At 33.3% G+C, this 21,658-nt stretch overlaps 1 protein-coding gene across 1 annotated transcript in view; it reads right to left on the bottom strand.

The window, feature by feature from the left end:
- Positions 1-21,658, bottom strand: part of DNAH8 (dynein axonemal heavy chain 8) — a 112,971-nt gene that overhangs the window by 27,200 nt on the left and 64,113 nt on the right. The window contains exons 53-71 of the mRNA XM_059467920.1: positions 21,022-21,156; positions 18,886-19,008; positions 17,593-17,806; positions 16,935-17,044; positions 16,086-16,249; positions 13,918-14,110; positions 13,376-13,498; positions 11,622-11,752; positions 11,125-11,278; positions 10,525-10,689; positions 9,722-9,948; positions 9,216-9,334; positions 6,443-6,546; positions 5,438-5,614; positions 4,422-4,589; positions 3,384-3,596; positions 2,090-2,227; positions 1,622-1,749; positions 734-905 (exon numbers count right to left, since the gene is read on the bottom strand). Of these exons, the coding sequence (XP_059323903.1) occupies positions 734-905; positions 1,622-1,749; positions 2,090-2,227; positions 3,384-3,596; positions 4,422-4,589; positions 5,438-5,614; positions 6,443-6,546; positions 9,216-9,334; positions 9,722-9,948; positions 10,525-10,689; positions 11,125-11,278; positions 11,622-11,752; positions 13,376-13,498; positions 13,918-14,110; positions 16,086-16,249; positions 16,935-17,044; positions 17,593-17,806; positions 18,886-19,008; positions 21,022-21,156 (2,958 nt within the window). The remainder of the gene's footprint in view (positions 1-733; positions 906-1,621; positions 1,750-2,089; positions 2,228-3,383; positions 3,597-4,421; positions 4,590-5,437; positions 5,615-6,442; positions 6,547-9,215; positions 9,335-9,721; positions 9,949-10,524; positions 10,690-11,124; positions 11,279-11,621; positions 11,753-13,375; positions 13,499-13,917; positions 14,111-16,085; positions 16,250-16,934; positions 17,045-17,592; positions 17,807-18,885; positions 19,009-21,021; positions 21,157-21,658) is intronic.

Below are 21,658 nucleotides of genomic sequence, written 5' to 3' on the forward strand. Positions count from 1 at the left end.
AAAAACTAGTCTAAGAGAGCTTTTGGGAATAATGTTTACTAAAGGAAACTTGAAGATTCTGGCACTTCCCACTCTTTGCCCATTTCTAATACATTTACATTGACTAAAAGGACTTTATGTAGTCTATTTTAAATTACAACCAAACCCACTGTTTTAGAAATGTCCTGGTTTTGGCTGAAATAAAGGTCAATTTTCCCTTAGTAGATGGTACAGTGCTGTGTTTTTCTGCTTTGGTGTGAGAATATTGTTGGCACCCTGATGTTTTGGCTGTTGCTCAGTAGCGCTCACCCCAAGCCAAGGATTTTTCAGTGTCCTGTGCTCTGCCAGCGAGAGAGCAGGTGCACAAAGAGCTGGGAGGGAGCACGGCCAGGACAGCTGACCTGAACAGCCCAAGGGATATTCCATACCACAGAATGCCATCTCCACTATATAAACTGGGGGAGTCACTCAGAAGAGGCTTGATCATGGTTCAGGGATTGACCGGGTGTTGGTCAGCAGGAGGTGAGAAATTCTATTGTGCATCACCTCTTTCTCTTGGGTTTTGTCACTATTACTGCACCAAAATTTAGTGGAAATTGCCAGGAGCATTTGGAAACCACAGAACTACCCAGCACAGCAATATTTGGAATACTGGGGATTATAGTTCTTCTCTAAGCAGGCATAATGCTGGCTAGCAGTTGTAGAATATGCTAACAGAAATTCAAATTAAACCCTCCAAGCACCAAGAACTTACTGTTGGTTGATCTACCAACATAGAAATCAGGTTCAAATCATCAGAAAAGGGGATTTTATGCTCTCTCAACTCTGTTTCCCATAAGTCTTTGAGCAAAAGATTTCTGAAGTCTTGATTAAAAGGTCCACAGTATGAAAGAAAGCCTGTGCAGAGCAATATATCTCCCACAAGTCTAGAAAAGGAAGAAAAATCACCATTAAAAGGTGGTGCACAAATTCAATTTCTCATTACTTAACAACCAGCTTTTGAAACATAAGAAGATTTTTAAAAAGTTGTTTCCAGAGCATTTTTGAGGCAAAACTTAAGAGTAATATTTTATGAAAACACCATCTCCACCCCTACAACACAATAAAGCCCTAATGACAGCTATTCTTTTTTTCATAAATGAGCTAAGAAAATGGTTTATTTCTTAAAAAATATGTCTGAAATACTGTATTTATCAAGGATACAAACCTAGCTCTATTGAAACTCCCATCAGAAATGCCCACTTTCCCCATAGCAAATTTGTAGTAACATAAGTCTTCTACAGAAGCTGAGCTTATCTGAGGTTTTCACTTCCCCAGTGACACCAGAAGGATGTACAGTATTGGGGGGACTGCAGAAGCAGCTGTAATACAGATACATAACAGCCCTGGTAAATAATCTTCTTGGAAGCTAATTCCAAAATCAGAGGTATTGTTCTTAACTGAAATACTAGTACTCAGCACCCATGTATTCTTATTTATGGGAGGAAAATTCAAATTTCAGGGTAGTTTATTTGATTGCATTGCTATATTAAGATTTCCAGGAAGAAGATTAAGTACCTCAATTAAAGCTACTAACTTGTTTACCAACACTTCATTTTTTACAAGTATTTTCTTTTTTGCTTTTCTGTAATGGATTTGATACCTTTTAATTTGAGATTTAAATTCTTTGCTTTGCTGAGTCCACCTAACTTTCTCACCACTCAGTCCATCTATAAGTGCAGAGGCTGCTTGCATCTTTCTTTTGCATGTTTCTGCATCATCCTCTAAGTCCTAAAATTAAAAAAATGTCCTACTTAAGCATCAAATGCAAAATGGTGGAGTTATTTTATATACTTTTCATCCTCTTATATTTATTATAACTATTTTACTGATTTAATAAAATAAATATTTTATTAATATTTATCAATAAAATTAACATATTTGACACTTCAGGGCATCTAATATGCTCCTCTTCACAGGAAGAATATATAGGCTTAAATCTCTTACTATTACACCTGAATCTCAGCCATGCTATTCAAGGTGTCAGGTAAATGTGTGTTTGCAGCAAATTCTAATTACATAACAATGTTGTACAAGCATTTTTGGTAAGACTAAAATACTTTTATCTCACCATTTTCTCCTTCATTGCTGCATCAAACTTTGCCTGCACTTTATCCAGTTCAGCTTGCTTTTCATCTAATTCTGCCTGAGCTTTATCTTTTTCTGCATTAGCTACTTTCAGGCGACCTTCTTGTTTTGCCAGGTTAGCCTGCAAAGGAGAAAAAAAAATAGAAGTTCAATCATATATATGATTTCAAGATAATTCAATGAACTATTATTTAAGCCTACTTAGCTTGTAATCACAAGACAACAGTACATCAAAATAACTTTTATATAAACATAAAAACATTTAAGCTGAAAACTATATCACATATATACCAAAGATAAGATTTTTTTTTTGTTCAATAACAATATAGCACCTAAAGTTCTACTATATATTGTCAATTTTATTCCTTTAAAAAAATTTACATTTCAAGAAGGTGGTTAAGGAAGAAAGGTTCCTGATCTGTACAAATTGGTTAGACTAGAAGAACATTCACTCAGTATTCTTGCTTGACTATATGTATTTTCCTCTTCTATTAGTGAATTTTGTAGTGACCAGCAATCACAACAGGAGACTGGTCCTTTGTCAGCTAACAATATTGCTTTTACACACTAGGAAATGGTCCTAAAACAGTGACTCTTCCTATTGTTCCTAAAATTATATTTATGGTGAACACAGGAAATGAAATTATTTTTAAAAATATTAATCTGTATTACTGTTGCTTCTGTAAAGAACACTTCTACCAGCGACAAAATGTGAAAAAAAATTGGGATTGCCATGTGCTCACAGCTTTTACTATTTTTTTAAATTGTGCTGTATTTAAGGATAAAATAGTTTGTTTAGAACAAAAAAATCACTGACTGAGTTTCATAAACTTGAAAAAGAACACTCATGCACACTAAAGTAAAAATTTACTCTTAAAAATGTTTTCCTTATTTTGCTCCCTACTATTGCAACATAGCTCCTTTAACTTCTTCAGAAAGCCAATATTTAGGCAAGATGTCAGTGCTCCACTGCTTCTAAGTTACCAGGAGAAAACAAAAATGCTAAAATAGCTGCAAACTCCTGTTTGCAGGACCCTCTGGAGAAGGAATGAAGATCCTGGTACAACATTTTAAAAACAATTATAAAGTAATTATGACATAATAAAAAGAATGAAAACACCTTTCCCTATACACAGTAAACCAGATCACATAAATTTAGTCTAGGCTAATTTTTTGTTCTGTTTTCTCTCTAGAATCAAGGAGAAAATAGTTTTGTTTCTGCTCCTACCCTCTTTAGCCACTGGTAAGCAAACACAATGCAAGAGAGGATGTATTACCTTAAGAGGGAGGACTTCTCTGTTAACACCATAAAATACCACCATGGCTTTTGTCCAAGAGAGGAGTCCTGCCACGTTGCCACACACCTTTTTACCATTTTCCAGTGTATAGTCTTCCATTTCAAAGTAAGGCTGGACTAATTCTACTGTCTCATCATTGATTGTATCCCTAGCAAAGTTCCTTAGGTTGTTCAAGAACGGGCCGCTCATAAGCTTTAAAAAACAACACACGAGTTATTTACATATTTGACATTCAAAGTCTTGTTCATAGGTGTTAAAGCTGTTAAAAAGCATTCCTAAAATTCTTCTGTAAAAAAGAGGTAATTCATATTGCTAATATTATATATGTGCTATTCAGTTGTAACTCCTCCCACACACCTTCTGTTATTTTGAAGTTTTAACCAATTACTCTCCAGTAACTAGATTCAAAAGTTACTGATGTACTTTCCATCTCCTATATTCTTGTGTTGCACTTCAGAAGCATTTAAGAAGCATCATTTAATTTTAAAAAATGACCCAAAGAAAGACTCAGAAATATATTTGTAACTTAACTAAATGCAAAAAAAAAAAAAAAAAAAAAAAAAAAAAAAAGCTTTGGCAGTTGTGATGTATTATCTAAATTCTGAAAAGTGAAATAATTTGGTTTATTTTTTTCTAACAAACTTTTTGCATGCTAAAGGCAATTCATGGAATAACTGCTTATCTCATTTTATTATATCAGTGGAAAACAAAAGCTTTTGATGACTTCTTAAACTGTGAAAGTCTAAAGTCTAAATAAAATGCAAGAGCACTATTTGTTACTGTTACCATCAGGCCATGTGCCAGGAAGGGTCAAAGAAACTAAAGCTTCTGCTGCAAAAGTCTCACCTACTATTTCTACCAGTTAGACATAGTATACAGATAGAGTTTATCTTAAAACAATATGTTTGCCTTTCAATAAAATTCTGTCATGTTTTGGGTAAACAGCATCAAATGTTCTCTGATAAGCTAATTGCTATTTCTGATGTTTAAGAAACACCATTTGAGAACTCTACTTACTTTTAATGATTCTCCCCACGATGGCTTGCAGCAAGGCTTTTCTGGATCCATGGTCACTTGATCCACTCTCTTTTGAAATAGTAGCAGACAGCAGTCCATGATCCTCATAATGAGGTGTGGAGGTTTTGCAAGTTTTCTAACAGTAGCAATATCCTCCGGTCTGATGGTCTGTTTGAAGAGAGGTACAATAGAATCCTGCATCAACACCATCATTCTACTTTCCCATTCAATATCTTAATTTTCATGTTCATTTGTAATACTTTTCTCTGAGGTGCATTTGTATTGAGGATACACCAAAAAAGTGAGAAACCTGGTCTAATTAATAAGTTTCATAGTTTGGTGAAACTTTAGTAATTTTGTCACTATTTTTGGAAGTTTCATTTATCTCGTTATCTAAATATCAGTGTAAGAGCAATCAATGATGCATTTTTTCCTTTTTCTATTCAATAACTTCTTTCACATAAATTCTTATAAGTGAAATGGAAGGCCATGATTGATTTCTGATTTCAGAGGTTTTTTACTGTTCAGAGCAGAATAATGAAATTATGTAGCACAGTAATGCCTCCAGATTTCTGAGCCATGCTTCTGATTGCCCTGAATCCCCTTTGTTTCCTGTTTTAGTCTTAAAATCAAAAGCATTGTGGATTTTGGTGAAGGAAGAGATAGATTTTTATTTGTCTTAAAATACAGGTGTAACTACTTAAGTTTGAATTTAAAACATTCTTTTAGCACAAGAAATATTCCCTTGAATTCAGAATAAGAGATATTCTAAAGGCATCAGTAGCTTTTGGAAAGATCTCCACCTTCATAATGATCAAGTATTCAGATGGAAGGGAAGAAATACTATAAAACAGTTCCTATATATGTGTGCCTTAATTATTCTTGAGAGACATGGCCAGCAACAGCGAGGAGATGGCGACAGCAGTTAATACCAAGAGACAGCTGTGTGTTGGTGGCTCTGGCCTCTCACAGGTGATGCAAATAATACTGTACTAATAAAAATGAAATTTGTTCACTTTCAGAGCTTCTTCTGCTTCTTCTAGTGCTGGTTTAGCTGCCTCCAGTTTTTTCTCTGCTTCCTGCTTTTCTATATCAATTGCATCCACGATCCTTTGTGCTTTATCTTTCACCTCCTGGACTTCAAGTTTTATTTTAGTTGCGGCTTCAGCACTTTGTTTGACTTCTTCTAGTACCTGGAATTGGTAATAAACACATAAAATCTATAAATCAAAATGGTGGAACAAATGATTACCAGACACATGATAAAATAGGTATGTAACAGCTAATAAGTATATAAATCTAACCCCAACTATAGCTAACTATATATGGTAGCATATAACTATTGAATAAAAATTAAATGTGAGAAGTTCAATTTCATCCCTTTCTGTCACATATTTCTCTCTTATGAGATTAAAGGCCTCAAAGAATGCAGGCAGTCCCTAAGTCATCACCAGCCAAAATTCACTCTCCAGTGCATATTAAACATGCACCATCAGAGCATTATGGTGTCTTTCAGAAAACAGAATGCCTAAACTGATCCATTCCCTAGCATGCCTTTCCAGACAGTCATTCTGGAAACCAGATTTCTACCAGACCACCACTCTCATGAACACACAGATAGCTTGGTAATGTAAAAGACAAAATCTGAAACTGGACTGCAATGAACATTTTTCCAAGGAATTTTGAAGTAGAAAAGTCCCAATGTCATGTTAACTTTTTTGCTGCTAGTAAGTGCACATAAATCCCAAATTTAATTATGTTAATTAGGACAAAAATATGGAAAAAATGAAATCTGATGCTTATCTGAGTGGGTAAGAAATGGGAGAAGGACAAGGAAAGCACTCAACTTTTGCTGCAGTTTAAAATCACCTCGCTTTCAGAAGCTATATATATATATAAATCAAAACTATAGAGAGAGTAAAACCTCATTTTAGATGAGGAAAATTCTTGCAAATTATGATTAACTTAGGCAGTAGCATTTTACCTGCTGTATTTTCTAGTGTTATTTAACACTCACTTACTTTATCTGCCTTAGCAGAAGTCACAGCCAGCTCCTTCTCCTTAATAGCCAAGTCCTTAGAGAGCTGAGCAACAGATTCACTGGCTTCCATCAGCTTGGACAGACCTATTAAGTAAAAGATAAAAATCAGAAATACAGAAACTTTTTTTTTCCTAGTTAGATCACACAACCTAAGCCCAGATCTCTCATAGGTTTACCTTGTGTTCTCATTCAATTTTATGTAAAGGAGAGAAAGTGGATGTAAGCAGTCATACTATCATGATTGTGTCTACTATTCACTTTTCATAGATATAAGTAATTTTCCAAGGCAGAAAATCATGATAAATAAGATTAATTCTTCAAAAGAAAACAACAACAAAAACAACAAAAAAGGAACTATGTTACATATATATTGCATCATAAAGTCATCAGAATTTCTGAGCGATGCTTCATTGTGTCGTTACATGAATAAATTACTTAAGGATCCATGATTGATTTGTAATAGAGTCCTTTCTAGAAAAAATTGGAAAGTAGAGTCAAAAGTGGACCTAAAGATCACAGCATAATTATGATCTCCAGCTCCTGCATATTGAGTTTACCCTCTCTTGTCCCTGGTGACAGAAAAGGTGAAATAGAACCCATGTGCTGAGGGCCAGTCCCATCCTAGCTTTTCTGTGTGCTGTAGAAACCACTCAGGCCACCCACAGAGGCCACTCAGCCTTTTATAGAACCATGGAATCACAGAATATGCTGAGATGGAAGGAATCTATCAGGATGATCTAGTCCAACTCCTGGCCCTGCACAGGACACCCCAAGAATCCCACCATGTGCCTGAGAGCATCCAGAAAGAGATGTGCTTGCTCCCTGTATAGTAACATATTCAGTCTTTCCCATGCACTCATGGGTTCTTTTTTTCTCTTCTCTCTTGCTCATAGACTTAAGCACAGAAATTTTGGCCATTCCTGAGTTCCTCATTGCATGCTGAAGCCTCTCCAGCCTATTTCTTCCTCATCACTGAATCTTTAAATCCTACAAGTTTTCTGGAAGTAAATCCCTTTATTGCCTTCTCTCCCTAAGGATTTGAGTCAGCACACCCTTGCAGCTACACATTGGATGTGTGATATTTCTCTGTGATGGCTCTCCAATTTAATGCTACTCCATTTCAAACAGAAAAGAGTTCTCTCCCAGCATATCCCTTGTTCTGACACAGCTGCCTCTTGGTTAGGTTCCTGCCATACTACAGAACCACAGAATCACCTAGGTTGGAAGAAACCCTCAATATCATCTAGTTACACCACCAATCCAGCACCTTCAACCCAGAAGCCACAAGAGGGAAAATGGTACCCTTTGCTGCTTTACTTTTCCCTGCTAAAAGCCTACAGTGTGGAGAAGGAAAGATGGAAAGAAAATAGGAATATGCAGATCAAAGAGAATTAAGAATTCAATTATAAATGAGAAACCTTTATAGCTTGTTGAGGTCCCCTGCATAATTCCAGCAAGAAATATTACAGAAGTACCAACTGTGCAAGTGAAAATAATTAGAATATTTTCTAACTGGTGTTCGTTAGACAGGGTTTTCTATGCATCAATGATATGAAGATGCTGCAGTAGAACATATCCATTCACATGTTCACTGGTACACAATCATTTTTTTCAGCAGAACATGTAAGGAACTTGTAATAACACGTCAGAGGCTATGAAAATCTACATATGAAACCTCATTGATAGTGCTTAAGCTGCTTATGCTACTACTTCTGAATTATTTTGGAAATAAAAAAACTGTAGAAAGAATACCAAAAAAAAAAACCTAAACCAACCCCAGTCTTTTGAATCGTCAAGGTTCTCAGACTTCATCCCCATCTCAAAGTAGAATGAGGATAAATTCGGATTTCAAGAACTGGCAACAGATCCATAGAGCAAAAGTTACACAATTTGAAAATATTGAGGACCACTTACTCTTCTACAGTTCACTCTAATTCAGTAAAGAATTTATGAATAAAATACCTACGCATTTTTATTCTAGACTTTTCTTCATGTAAAGGGTACCGGTTAATCATTAGTAAAGTGACACATTCTTTACCATTGTATGAAAAATCTTATCATGTAGAATTCTTTATTCCTTTGAATTGGTATGCAATATCTTTTCTGATAAAGGCCAGGTTTCCCAAGGTGCTCAGTTGGCTTTACAGATTTACAAACGCATGTCTAGATGCAAACCGGAGAAAACTGAAAACACTAGAAAACTGGTGTTCTGAAACCATTAAATACTAATGCCAAAAATTAGGCCATTTCAAACAGATATCTAAAATCTGTCTGAAGCATATTTCAACCATACTTTTCTATATTTCAGAACCACAGCTATAAAATGACCCCAAGTAACAACTACTTATTCTACAGCAGAAATATAAAATAAATCACATGTGAAGCACACAGATTGCATGGTGAGAATTTCTATAGACGCCAGAAACAAGTTAATAACTTTGCAATTACCTCTCTCTACACCAGTAAATCAGATGCTACCTCTGCCCATTTTCAGGCTCTACTTTCTATTAAAAATTCTGGTAGGCCAATATTAAAGTTCAATACAATGCTGAGCTGAGTGGTTAGGCTGGTAGCTTCTTTGAGGTATTTTTACAAGAGAATCATTATGAGGTTGTGATTGGGGGAGTGTCTGGTAAAGGTCCTCATATACTACCACTTCTGGACTGTGATTCCCTGCAGGTGATCGCTGAAAAAGAAGTCTAATGTTAAAAACACAGATCATTTGAGACCACACATGGAATGCATTTGCTTACCAGTTTGCATACGTTCGGCCTGCTCATTAATACTATTTAACTTCTCAGTGTAAACCTCTTTGTAGCCATTGATGAAAGACAGGTAAGATTTAGGTGTTACATAAGCTCGTCTTCGATACCTAAACAAAAGCGTATTGGCAACATCAACTTCACATATATTTTTGATATATACAGCTATTTGATCACTTCCACAAAAAGAGAAAATTATATAACGCAAGTCTTTATTCATTCAAAATCAGATTTCTTCATGATGCAAACCCTTATACTTTTAGTTACTTTTTTTTTTATCCAAATAGACAATATTAAAGACTGTTGAATAGTGGGAATGTAGATGAAGAATTTTCAACATAATAGCAATTTTTTTTCATGGCCTGAGGATATAATGGTGTAGCAAATTTATTTTTTATTAAATAAATACCTTTATTTATACAGAGAACAGGAGTTCAAAAAACACTGTCAGTAGCAACATTTTTGAGATTAATTATTCCATTAATAGAAAATATTACCTTTGGAAATAATTCTCACAGCTTTCTGATACTATATCATGGAAGAGACCCATGGTTTCTACTACTTCTGTTTTAACTGGTGGAGGGCAGACCATATTAAACTCTGACAGAAAATAGTTGGACACAGCTACAAGAGCTTCCCTGGGCCATCGACTGAACCAATCCATGGTGCACCCTGATATCAGACCAGGAAATTTCAAAGAACGTGCACGGAACTTCTCACCAACCTGAAGAGAGAATCGCAGTTGGTTAGCAATATGACTCTTAAGCAAAGGTCAGTGAAAGTGTTTAATTAGAACAAACAATTAAATAGTCTATTTTCTTCTTGATCAATTTCTGCTTAGAACACCTTGCATTGTTTTTTCTTCTCAAATTGAGTTTTGCAAAATTGCTAACATTTAACATTCATTAAGTTTGGAAAAAGAAGTTCATTACAAATATATTTTGTTCTAATATTTTGAAGCATCAAATAATGTATTTTAATTACCAATAAAATACTGTTTTCCAGTTAAAAGCCATAATTTCACAAAAATACATTCACTGATATGTATTAGGAAAGAATATGTGAGAGGAAAAAAATAGTTTAACTTTTAAGAAATTATTTAGTTTTTAAATATTTTGCTGTTAAGTTCTCACAGCTGTACTATTACTTTTATTATCTCTGCAATTACAACTAGACTTCAGTAATCTTTTTATGCATCTTGAACTTCCTTAAAAACATAAAACTTGAATAATTATCTTATACCACATAGGCAAGTTTGCTTATGGAAGAAAGGAAAACAGATATATAGAAAAAAACTTACTGGAGAAAAGCAGAGGACAACGTGCAAGTTCTTCTTTGCTCGACTTAAGAAGTACTCATAAAGATTGTCAAAGGTAGGAGGATGCCGAGGCAGCTCTTTTTTCATCACAGGTACTAAGGATTGTGTGATTTCATCCAATTCATCCCGAGCAAATAAATTAGAAATCTTTTTACAAAGCAAGAAATTGATAATTAATTGCATGGATGTCATTATTATAGAATTTATAAATATTTGCCTGTTTACATCTGTGTCTCTCTCTCTCTGCATATACACAGTTTAGACTAAAAACCACAAGTTTAGACTTATGAAAATCCATTGAAATCTAAGAAGTCCAACTCCAGAAGAGCATAGAATTTGAACTGGCAACTGAATCATGATTTAATAAAAGGCTACTGCAATACTAACCACTGCTCTTTTATGTTCTCCTGGCTTACGCTGAAATAAAGAAACTACATATCCAGAGCACTCCTTACTTAAAAAGTTGAAATATTTTAATTATAATTACTCTACAAAGTATTACCAAGACAAATAAAGTAGTGAGACCAAATTCTACAGTACCCTGCCTCTAGAGCACATTGGCTGTCAGGCTGAGATTCTTACCTCTCCTGAAGACAGCAGATTATTTACATATTCCAAAAATGATTCCTCTTTTATCTCATTATCAGTGAAAATGAAGGTGATACCTTGTCCTTCCTGTCCAGCTGTCCTATATAACACTTTTAAATCTTCTGACAGATTGGTTATATTATAGGATCTAAGAGAGATAAGGACATTACTTGTTAATTCAAAACAATACAGAATACTGCTCTTTTTGGATTATAGTATTTTATAAATTACATTGCAAACATACTTTTTAAAAACAAATATTTTGGTGCAGGAATAACTAACACATGGTCTACCTTTTTTCAAGTCAAAATAAATCCAATGTTGTGTACAACAACATTGTAATGTTGTATATAAGAGTGTATTGTTTTCAATATTTTTTCAATGGCATCAAAATTAAAATTAAAAAAAAATTAAAAAATAGAAAAATCTGTAACCAAGTAAAGACAAAGCAATACCATAAATCTGATTTCTATATTTCTTGCATTTCTTACCTGGTTAGAGTTATCTGAAATATTTTATAGCCAGCAATGAAGGAGGCTAACTTTGAAAGACTTTGTTTTCCGGATCCACCAACTCCAACAAGTAAAGCATTTCCATAGGCTGTCCGAATAATTCGGGAAACCTATAGAGGAAATAATAAAGAAAAATATCAGTAATAAAGTTGAACATTAGTTAGGAAAATTAAAAAATCTCTTATGCTTTATGCTTAATTTGCTATAATACAATGTAAAAATTATTAAAAGGATACTTGCAGAAATTTTTTCCTCACAAGAATGCTTGTAAATTCTTTAGGAATTTTGTGTGGCTAATAAGAAGCTGCATATAAGAATATGGGATTGTTATAATCATAAATACATGAAAGGGGCTATTTTGAACTCCAGTTTATTTTGAAGGCATGATTCTGAATGTGTTTAAAATATTAATAAAAAGCTTTAGCTAGAAGAAAAAACATACTAATTTCCTAATTTTAGTAGTTTGTCTTTCAGTCTTTACTCGTGTTAAGTCTTTTAGTAAGACTTAACACAAATAAACTATGCTTTAATGTTATCTTCTAGTCTATCAACTTTCAATATTTCTTTTGTGATAGTTTCCTTACCAAGTCTCCAGACATAAAAGTTGAATTACAAATTTTCTATTCTATTGTTGTTTGGCACATATTCTTTGGGTTTATGATATATTAGTGCACTATTAAGATTCTACATTATATTTTGGTTCACACATAAATTATGCACAAGATTGGCATCTACATAAAGTCTTTGAAATATATTCATTTTTATCTTTTATAATATTTTAGCTTACTGGACACTTCCTTATGAGGCTTTCCAGACATATATATATATTAAAGTCTAAACATGAAATTATGTAGGTGACTAGATTTATTGTCACCTTAGGTAGAAAGGAGCACTGCTGTCACTGATTGCATATCAAGGATATTCTGGCTAAAACTTGCCAATAAAAAATGGAATGTCAGAGGCTTTCACGGTCTTCTGAAATGCACCTAGCATCATGTAAACCATATTTTAAAATAAATTTATTTACTCCTGTTTAAATGCAAAGCAAACAAACATTTACTTCATTTGAACTAGAGACAAGCAAAACCTCTTCTTCTGTTTTTATTTCACTGCAGCTTCTGTGTGTCTTTCAGCAATCCAGTCAAAGCAATTCCTGAAATAACACTTCTTAAAGCTGAGACACTTATCTCATACTTTCCCTTTATTTAACCCCCATGAATCAGATTTTGATTTCAGATTAATTCTTTTCTGATTAGGAGAACAAATGATTGTTAGTTGAGACCTACACATTACACTGATTCTGTTGCAGCCCCAGTTTGTATTTCCTTTCATCCAGTCTCTCATCCAGTCAGATTCTACCTCAGGTTGTTTTTGTGCCCTGTCAGGCACAGATACATTTGAAGTGTTCTCTGAATTCTAAATGGTTAAAAATAATTTTAAAATACACAATATAAATGTCTTTATTTATGGTCTCACATTTCCTTTTGAGGAAAATTGTCATCTGTCTGAATACATAGAAGTTTAAACAGATATTTAAATAAGGAATTACTTGTAAAACATGTAAACAGGTACAATGACTGTAGCTCTTTCCTAGTTCTCAAAAATGACCATGCAAAGATGGCAAAGTAGTTTGGGGATAAGAATAGCTTTTCACGATGTGCCCTCTAAGAGGAGCTTGCCCAAACAAACACTGTTACAACAGCTAAACAAATAAAAAAGTAGCAATACCAAACCTTAATAAGATGTGTCATTGCATCCTTGAAAAACACCAAATCAAGAAAGGACCCTCTAATACTTTCATTGTATTGTGACTGATAGTACCGCAATTTGTTACAGAGGAATTCATAGCTTGGAACCTGAGAAAAAAAGAAAAAATCTGTAGCAACACTTGTAGGGCACTTCAGAATTTTAAAACTCCCTTGATATTCCTACACCAACTTCATTTTTATGTTTTGGCCATGTGTAATGATATTACCTTGCTAATTCACCATAATTATTGCTGTTGTGTTTACGCAGAAATTTTTTGCTAATGGTGGAAGAAAAAAAAAGAAGCAACAAGAACAGGAAAAGATAGATCACATTTATATGTCATTAATAAATCTAACATCACTAAAATGATTTGTTGTATGCTAACTAGAACAATCTGGATATATTTTCACAAAAATTTTCATAGCTATTTAACAAAACTCTGTGTTGTATGAGTTCAGCAATATAACACACTTTAAAATGAAAGGAAAAGTTTGGTGGCTAGTATTTGATTCGTAAAATGAAATACCTCCTCATAAATTTTTGGTGCTACAAGCTCAACGTCTTCTGGTTCTTCACCAGTTGGTTCAGGCTCATCCCTCAAAAAATCTACAAAATATGGTTCAGTTTTGAGAACTTCACTTAAATCTGCCTGCACATATTCCTCAATTGTTTTATCAATAGTTTTTTCAAACCAAGCTGTGTCTTCGGGTGTATTAAATCTGAAAACCATAAATTAGTACAAATTAAAAATAATATTTCCAATTATATAGAGAGAAAACAGGTATATAAGTACTAAGAAAAAACCCTAAAACAACAACAACAACAAAACCCCAAAACTTGTAACATTTTAAAGAAAAATATGTATTAGACAATACATAATACACAGTGGTCACAGACAAGGATTAGGCAACATTCACAAAAATCAAGTGCTTCCATACTATAAAGTGTAATGGTCGGTCACATGAAATATAAAACAAGATAATTTGGTTTTCCAAGTTTGACCAAGAATGAGACAACAACAGGCTATGTAATTTTTCAGATAAAAAAGGAAGAAAAAGGGTGAATGCTTTCATCTTTCAACCTGCAGTAGAACAGCATAATTTCTGGTATCACAACACTTCCTATGGAACTGCAATTAGACAAGGAATACTGAAAGGAAGGTAGTATATGCCACTACATCCTGACTCCATTCTCAACAAGTCTTACACAAAACCCCATAATTAGCAGAGGAATACACATTGGGGTAGAGGGGACTAATTAAAGTCCAGAAACAACTACATTTCATTGTGTAAACAGCTTTATCTGCTTCCCTTAAGAGATTAAATCTGATTTTAATAGAGATCAGACCTTTGACTACTCTGCTTATGATTACTGGTGAAGCAACAAAAAATACTACTTAGGAGTGACTGGCAAATGCAAGAGACAAGAACCACCTCATCCACAGAAAAAATTAATTCCAACTGTAAATGTCAAAGTTCATAAAAAACAGTTTCCATGTATTTACTTCTTTTTTGTTTCAGTGATACAACTGAGAAGAAAGTAGAACAAATGTGAAGACCAGTGCTGTGAGTTTTCAAATAAGACAAACTAAATTGAAGAACTTTTGTAGAGATAGCCTAGGTATGCATTACATTACTATTGCTAGAGGTCTTTTGTAACGACATTATAATATTAATCACTAGGAAATTTAAAAGCAGCATGGAAATAGGGAATGCATGACTACGCTCTCTGTCTCCCTCTTTCTAATGTATGTGTATAAATACATGTCTTCCATGCATTTTTAAATTTACCGCAACAAATTAAAAACATGTATTAACATATCAATAAATACCAGTGATACTGCTCCCTAATTTAAAGCAGAAAATAGTACACTGTATAACTCTGTATGATACTTTTGCCTTAGTAGGGTGGATCCTAGCTTAAAATAAAATTAAATATTTTCCCTGTCTCATTTCAACAGCACTCTGTTGCACATAAAAATGTATAGACATAAATTTTATCAAATATGTATGTTTGTATAATATTTGATAGTTAAGAGAGTGAGAAATATCAGACAGAGATAGCACTGCTAACATTTTGTAGTGGACGGACTTCTCTGATCACAGAGAAATAATTATAACTACTCACAGTAGTAGAGGGTATATGTCAGGCTTTTAGCAGCAGCTTTAGTGCTACATCTAGAATTTCACAAGAAATTGAAGCACAATGAACAGAAAAATAATAGTGGTCTCCAAGACATACAGGTCATAGTTATATCTGTTTTATGAATATTTTGAAAGAGATTTATAGGAAATGGGCCAATTTTTAATCATAAGCATGCAATCCCTTTTTTTTTCTGTGAGGAGAGCAAAGCAATTTTAAATTATCCTATGTGTATAAATTTAGGACACCATAAAGTTCTCTTTTCTACAGTGGAATCAGCTGAGTGCAGCCAAAGGGGGGAAAAAAAAGTAGGTTGAAAGACATAATACCTAGATATTTCAATGTTTTCCATTCAGGTACTGAGTTAATCTATCAGTATATACCATGATATTTGTTGGAATAACACACCAATGCAGACTGTATGTAAAATAAGATAAAAGTTTTCATATTGGCCGAATAAGATATATAACATTTAGAAGTTTTACAGATGTATGAGCATAAATGAAGTAAATGGCTAAACCTACTAACTATAAAATGTCATAATTATTATACCTGTCAGCAATTACCCTGGTACATTCATGTTTAAAAAGTTTTAGGATAACACTGCTGCTTGTGCATTCTTCTGCCTTTATAGTTAACATTCCTTGCCAAATTCTAGAAAGGTCTCGAAGGTTGAAGATGTAGTGGAATTTGGATGGTGTAGGTAACATCTTTGCCTAAAGAAAAAAATGGTTAATATTCAAACTCAGTTAACACCTAGAAAGAATCATTAATAATAAAATTCATCAATTTATCATTAATAACATATAAAACATGCAAATAACAAAAAATGCTACTTTTCACACATAATACTTTGGGAAAACTCTTTATAAGAAGTCACCAAGAGTATCTAATTCCTTAAAAGCAGAATCTATCACTAAATGTAGAACACCAAGATTTACAATATGTAATTTTTTCACCTGTTGCTCTGGGTTTATAAATTAAAAATTATATTTTGTAAAGAATTTCACTCCCTGCCCCTTAGCTATGGAGATCAAAGTTTTGGGTAACATGAATTAACTCATAGGAATTAATGGACTGATATTTCTATTCTGTCTTCTATACTGAAATCTGATATTTTCCAGATTTCATCTTGAAAACATTGTAGCCCATTCTCTGGGAGTTTTTTAATCTCTTCTTCCTTTTTTTCTTTTCTTTTCTTTTCTTTTCTTTTCTTTTCTTTTCTTTTCTTTTCTTTTCTTTTCTTTTCTTTTCTTTTCTTTTCTTTTCTTTTCTTTTTTGGGGTTCAGTGGTCTGGATTTTTGTTTGTGTTTTTCTTATAGATATGATCTTAGGAAATAGTTGCCTAAACTAAACTAATAGTCACTCTATTCAGAGATAAAACCTTCCTTGTATTTATACCTTTGTCCGCTGCCACAATATTCTTCCTGTTGAGACCAATCTTTCCACCATACTACATACTTCAGGGTTGAATTCTCTACAGGGATGAAAGTATCCATTGGCAATTATACCTGAAAAATACAGGACACAATAAACAATCTCAGCTTGTAGGACATGATAAGGTAGGTCATGAGCACGACAAATAGGTGCTTGTTTAAAACAATACTTGGTAAAACATAATTTAAAATTACAGGTGAAATTATTTTTCTCTGTTGTCTATGGCTTTTCTGAATTGGTATAGAAACATCAGGCAGTAAGTACTGGGTTTCTGCCATATCCTGTATTGACAGAGTTACCAGAATTGAGAAATTTAGCAACAGAGTGCATTCCAGACAGTCCAGAGTTGGAATGTTAACCTACACAGAAATAGCAGTGCTCATAGTCTTCCAGGAAATGTCATTACTTTCTTAATATTTTTTTGTCCAAAATTAGAAAGACAAGTATTTTAAGGAATTAATTTCTCTTCCACAGCCCTATTTTTGCTGTACCACAGCTTTAGCTGTTTACCTGGAAGAACTCTGAATTTGCATGATGAAAGTGAGAAATAAAGCATACTTTTATAAATTTAAATCCATTACAAAGGGAAATAAACTGTACTAAAACAAAAAAAAAAACGTACCAAAAATTTTGTCGATGGATGCATTGGATGGCAATGTACAGTTGAATACACAAAATTGTCTTTTCAAACGCTGGGGAATATCGTTACGGCCTCCTCCAGGATGGATCATTGCTGCTATTATTTGTACATCTACAATTGTAAGGAATTCTCCAGGTTTATCCAAGCTGTACATCCCTCTCATTTCCATCATCTGACGGACAATTTCATTTGTTATCTGGAAATTTATGTAAGTTGTACAAATTAGAAATTTATGCAAGGAAAGAAGAAAATACGCCATGATAATTTAACTTATTTTTGTAATTCTACTAATCCAGAGAGAGATATTTTTACCTTAATCTAAAAACAGATTAAACTACCTTCCTTAGAAATATGGAAGATCTTTGTTTATGTGGTTTTAAGTGGCAGGAAAATTTTTTCACAGTTCTACTGCCATATAATATCACGAAATCATGTTTTTATTCTTTTGAACTAAACAAAATTAATGAAATTAATGGCGGGAGAAAAATTTTGTTCCTTATTTTGTTGCTGGAAATTCAGCTACAAATGTTGCAGTTATGCTTTTCTGCTCACTCTTGGGCCTCCTTTGAAGCAAAATAACTGATTCTTTTATGCTTTTTCGGAAAGGTTATTCACTCCTCATTCCACTCTACAGCTCCAGAGTTTTCCCCACAGCAAGTGTTCCAATGATATTCAGCAAGCCTTATGCATGTGCTCACACATGCCACCAAAACCAACATCATACGCAGCACGTCACCAATCAGAAACCATTATTCCCCCAAAAATATTTCAGCCATGTCTTGGGGCCATAAGGCAAACTTAGTGGAGGCCTTGAATTTTTCATATCCTTTATTTCTCTCTCCAAGGTATTGGCCTTTCACATGGAAGACATTTCTTTACTGGTACAGATTAATTAATGTCAGTCTTGAAACTGATAATATGCTACTTTAGTATGGTGCTGATTTTTTTTTTTTAGTCTTAAAAAAATAAGGGAGTGGAGAATATGTAAAATATAGCATCATTATATTACATATTTCATCAATAAATATAATTTGCTCTCTTTTTTTGTGTGCATCAGTGTACCAAAATTATAAAGCACTTACAATAATTAACAGTTAATGAAAAAAATTTAGGAAGTCCACTATATATATATATATATATATATATATATATATATATATATAGTGGACTTCTTATACATATTCTTATACATATATGTGTATGTATATGTATAAGAAGTCCACATGAAAAACCAGAAAAATTTGAAAATAAGTAGTAAATATTAAAAAAGTCTACCTGATCTCCCCATTCGTTGATAAATGGCATATTGATATCATCAATAAAAATAGTCATCTTTCTGCCCCCAGGAGGTCCATAAGTGCTTCCAACACGTTTGTCCACATAACTCTCTATTGTCCTCTAAAAAGATAAAGAAAGTTCTCTTTGTATATCTAAGGCAACAATATTTAAAAGAAATCATTGGAAAACCTGCAACAGCACTCAGCCAATGATTCTCTCTTTTTGCTAGCAGTTTCATCTTTAATTTTACTATTAAGGAACTCAGTTCCTAAGGAATCCAACTCCAGTCCTGCAATCCACCTCTGGCTATCAGAGCTCTTTAAAAAGTTTCCAAACTTAGAAATTATTGTTTCACTATCAGCATTATCATTCCAATAACTAATATAACTTGCTTAATATTTGCAGTACAACTGCAGGGCACAGAGGCAACTTAGATCCCTTTAATCATGATTTTCCAGGTGTCTTGTGAGGGATATAATGCAAAATTTTTAATATTTTGGTGGCAAGAAAGAGGATGCAATAGACAAGAAAGAATGATATATAGTTGAAATGTTTCTTCAAAATTCTACAGCTCTACAGTATTTCTAAAGATACATAAACAATAACATAAAAAACACCTTACAAGATGGTACCAGATGTTTTCCTTAGACAAGTAATGTTTTCTCCGTAAAAGCACAAATGTCACCCTATATGAGTAATGTAGCATGTGCTGTCATAAAGATAAAAGTATTAAATGTATTTTTGAAACAGAAAATACACACATCTTTTGTCCAATGTTTTTGCCCCATTTTTACAACAGATTGATGAGTATTTTAAGATACAGGCATACAGAAAATATGTGGTTAAGGTGTAAAAGAGAAACTGGTGATTACATAAGAAATCAAGAACTTTTTAGCATGTCTAATGCATCCAAAATCACACAAGCTTTCAAATAGCCTCAGAACGGTGACTCAAAATTAAAAAAAAAAAATTAATGTAACTCTTTCAGGTGTTTAGAAGCATTCCACCTCTTTTTCTGCTACATCTCTCCATAGGAAACCAGCAGAGTGAACCATGTCTTGAGCTGACTCAAGCCTGGGATTTGTTTCCAAGAATGTTCTAAGGACCCATAATATGCCTGGTAAAGGACACTGGGACAGAGATACCGACTGTTCCACAAGCCTTGCATGCCTGAAAGGGTGGCTGCCTTATTTTGTCACATTTTCATGCAAACCATGATCAGAGATCTTACACATAAGAATGGGAAAAACTCAGCAGCCATTCTGTGAGTCTGGAATTTTTTTTTTAAATAGGTGTATGGTTCATTATTTTTCACCATTTTCTTAATAAAATTTGCATTAGGTTCTTAAAAAATATGCCTAATTTTGCAATGGAGTTTGTAAGACCTATTCCGTGAATAGATTTTTCAATCATTAAATTTTCCAAAATTAATTCTTTTTCCTACCAGAGGCTCATCACTATAAATTCATTGCATTGAATTGCTAATGAAGCCAATTTAACTTACTGAATCACATCCTAGCAAATTAGTAGTATCAAATCATACCACAGTGTTATAAAATATCCTTTCAATCACTCGAAAAATATTGTACAGCAATTTTTTTTCTGTTAAAAAATTATGTACAGCAATTTATTTCTGTTTATATAGATTTTTACCAGTTACATAGAGTAAGAGAAATTTCTACAAAGTTGTCATGCTAGAGATCTTTAAAATTGAATTTCTGATGCTGTAGTTACTCTTGAGCTGAGGGAAAAAATTATCTAAAGGTTGATATCAACTCTTTATTTAACTAAAATTAAAATTAATACTATATACTAAAGAGTCATAAAAAACTCAAAGTATAACCAAAAATCTAAGAAGAAAATTAAAGGTCTTTAGCAAAAAAATTCATTCTTAGAATTCCTAATGAAAAACCTCAGAGCAATCATGAATATATGTATCTCTATGTGAGTGGCTATATTTTACTCTGATCTGCAAAAATTATTTTTATAGAATTTTCTGAAATGTTGAAGTGACTTAGACAAAAAAAGATCCTTTAGAATTTATTTCTAAATCACTTCTCATCAGAATTAAGTACCCTTTATACACTTAGCAAGGAAATGGTATGCAAGATTGCTTAATATCTATATTTTCACCTGAAACATAAATGGTTCTGTGGCAGAAGAAAAGTTTAGACTTTTTGACAAATGCTCTTCTGGGTCATATCTCTTCATATATCCCTTAATCATAACTGTCTTCGCAGTGCCCTGTTCTCCTATGAGCAAAACAGCCTGTAACAGATATTTAAACCACATAAGTAATATCAAAACTTATATTTATATATGCATAACAGACCTATTTTTTGAGAAAAGACAAGTTTCTGTGTCTATTTTTAAATGCTACATTATTGGATAGGTTTTTCTTGTCTCCAGATGCACTGACACCATATGTGTTTTTCATTCCACATAGATCCTCCAAGAAATTTCTTTGAAGAATTAAAAGAGAAAGGAAGAAACAAGAATGTGCTAGAGGATTTTCTTCCAATTGCCAAACTTCTTCCAGTTTCTAACACATCTGCTGCAACAGTCTCTTTTAGTGGATGACCCTAAGAAGGCTTCCTGTAAATTCCTTCCTTTATATTCTAAAGTTTTGCTCTTGAACAAAACTAACTACAGATATTTATATATATTTATATATAGTTAATATACTGATAATTATTTAACAAAAATAATTAGAGGATCCATGTTAAGAAAATAAAAATAAAACAATATAATGATGCACCTGGGAAGCAAT

Source organism: Ammospiza nelsoni, chromosome 3, assembly GCF_027579445.1.
Source record: "Ammospiza nelsoni isolate bAmmNel1 chromosome 3, bAmmNel1.pri, whole genome shotgun sequence".
NCBI classification, from domain to species: domain Eukaryota; kingdom Metazoa; phylum Chordata; class Aves; order Passeriformes; family Passerellidae; genus Ammospiza; species Ammospiza nelsoni.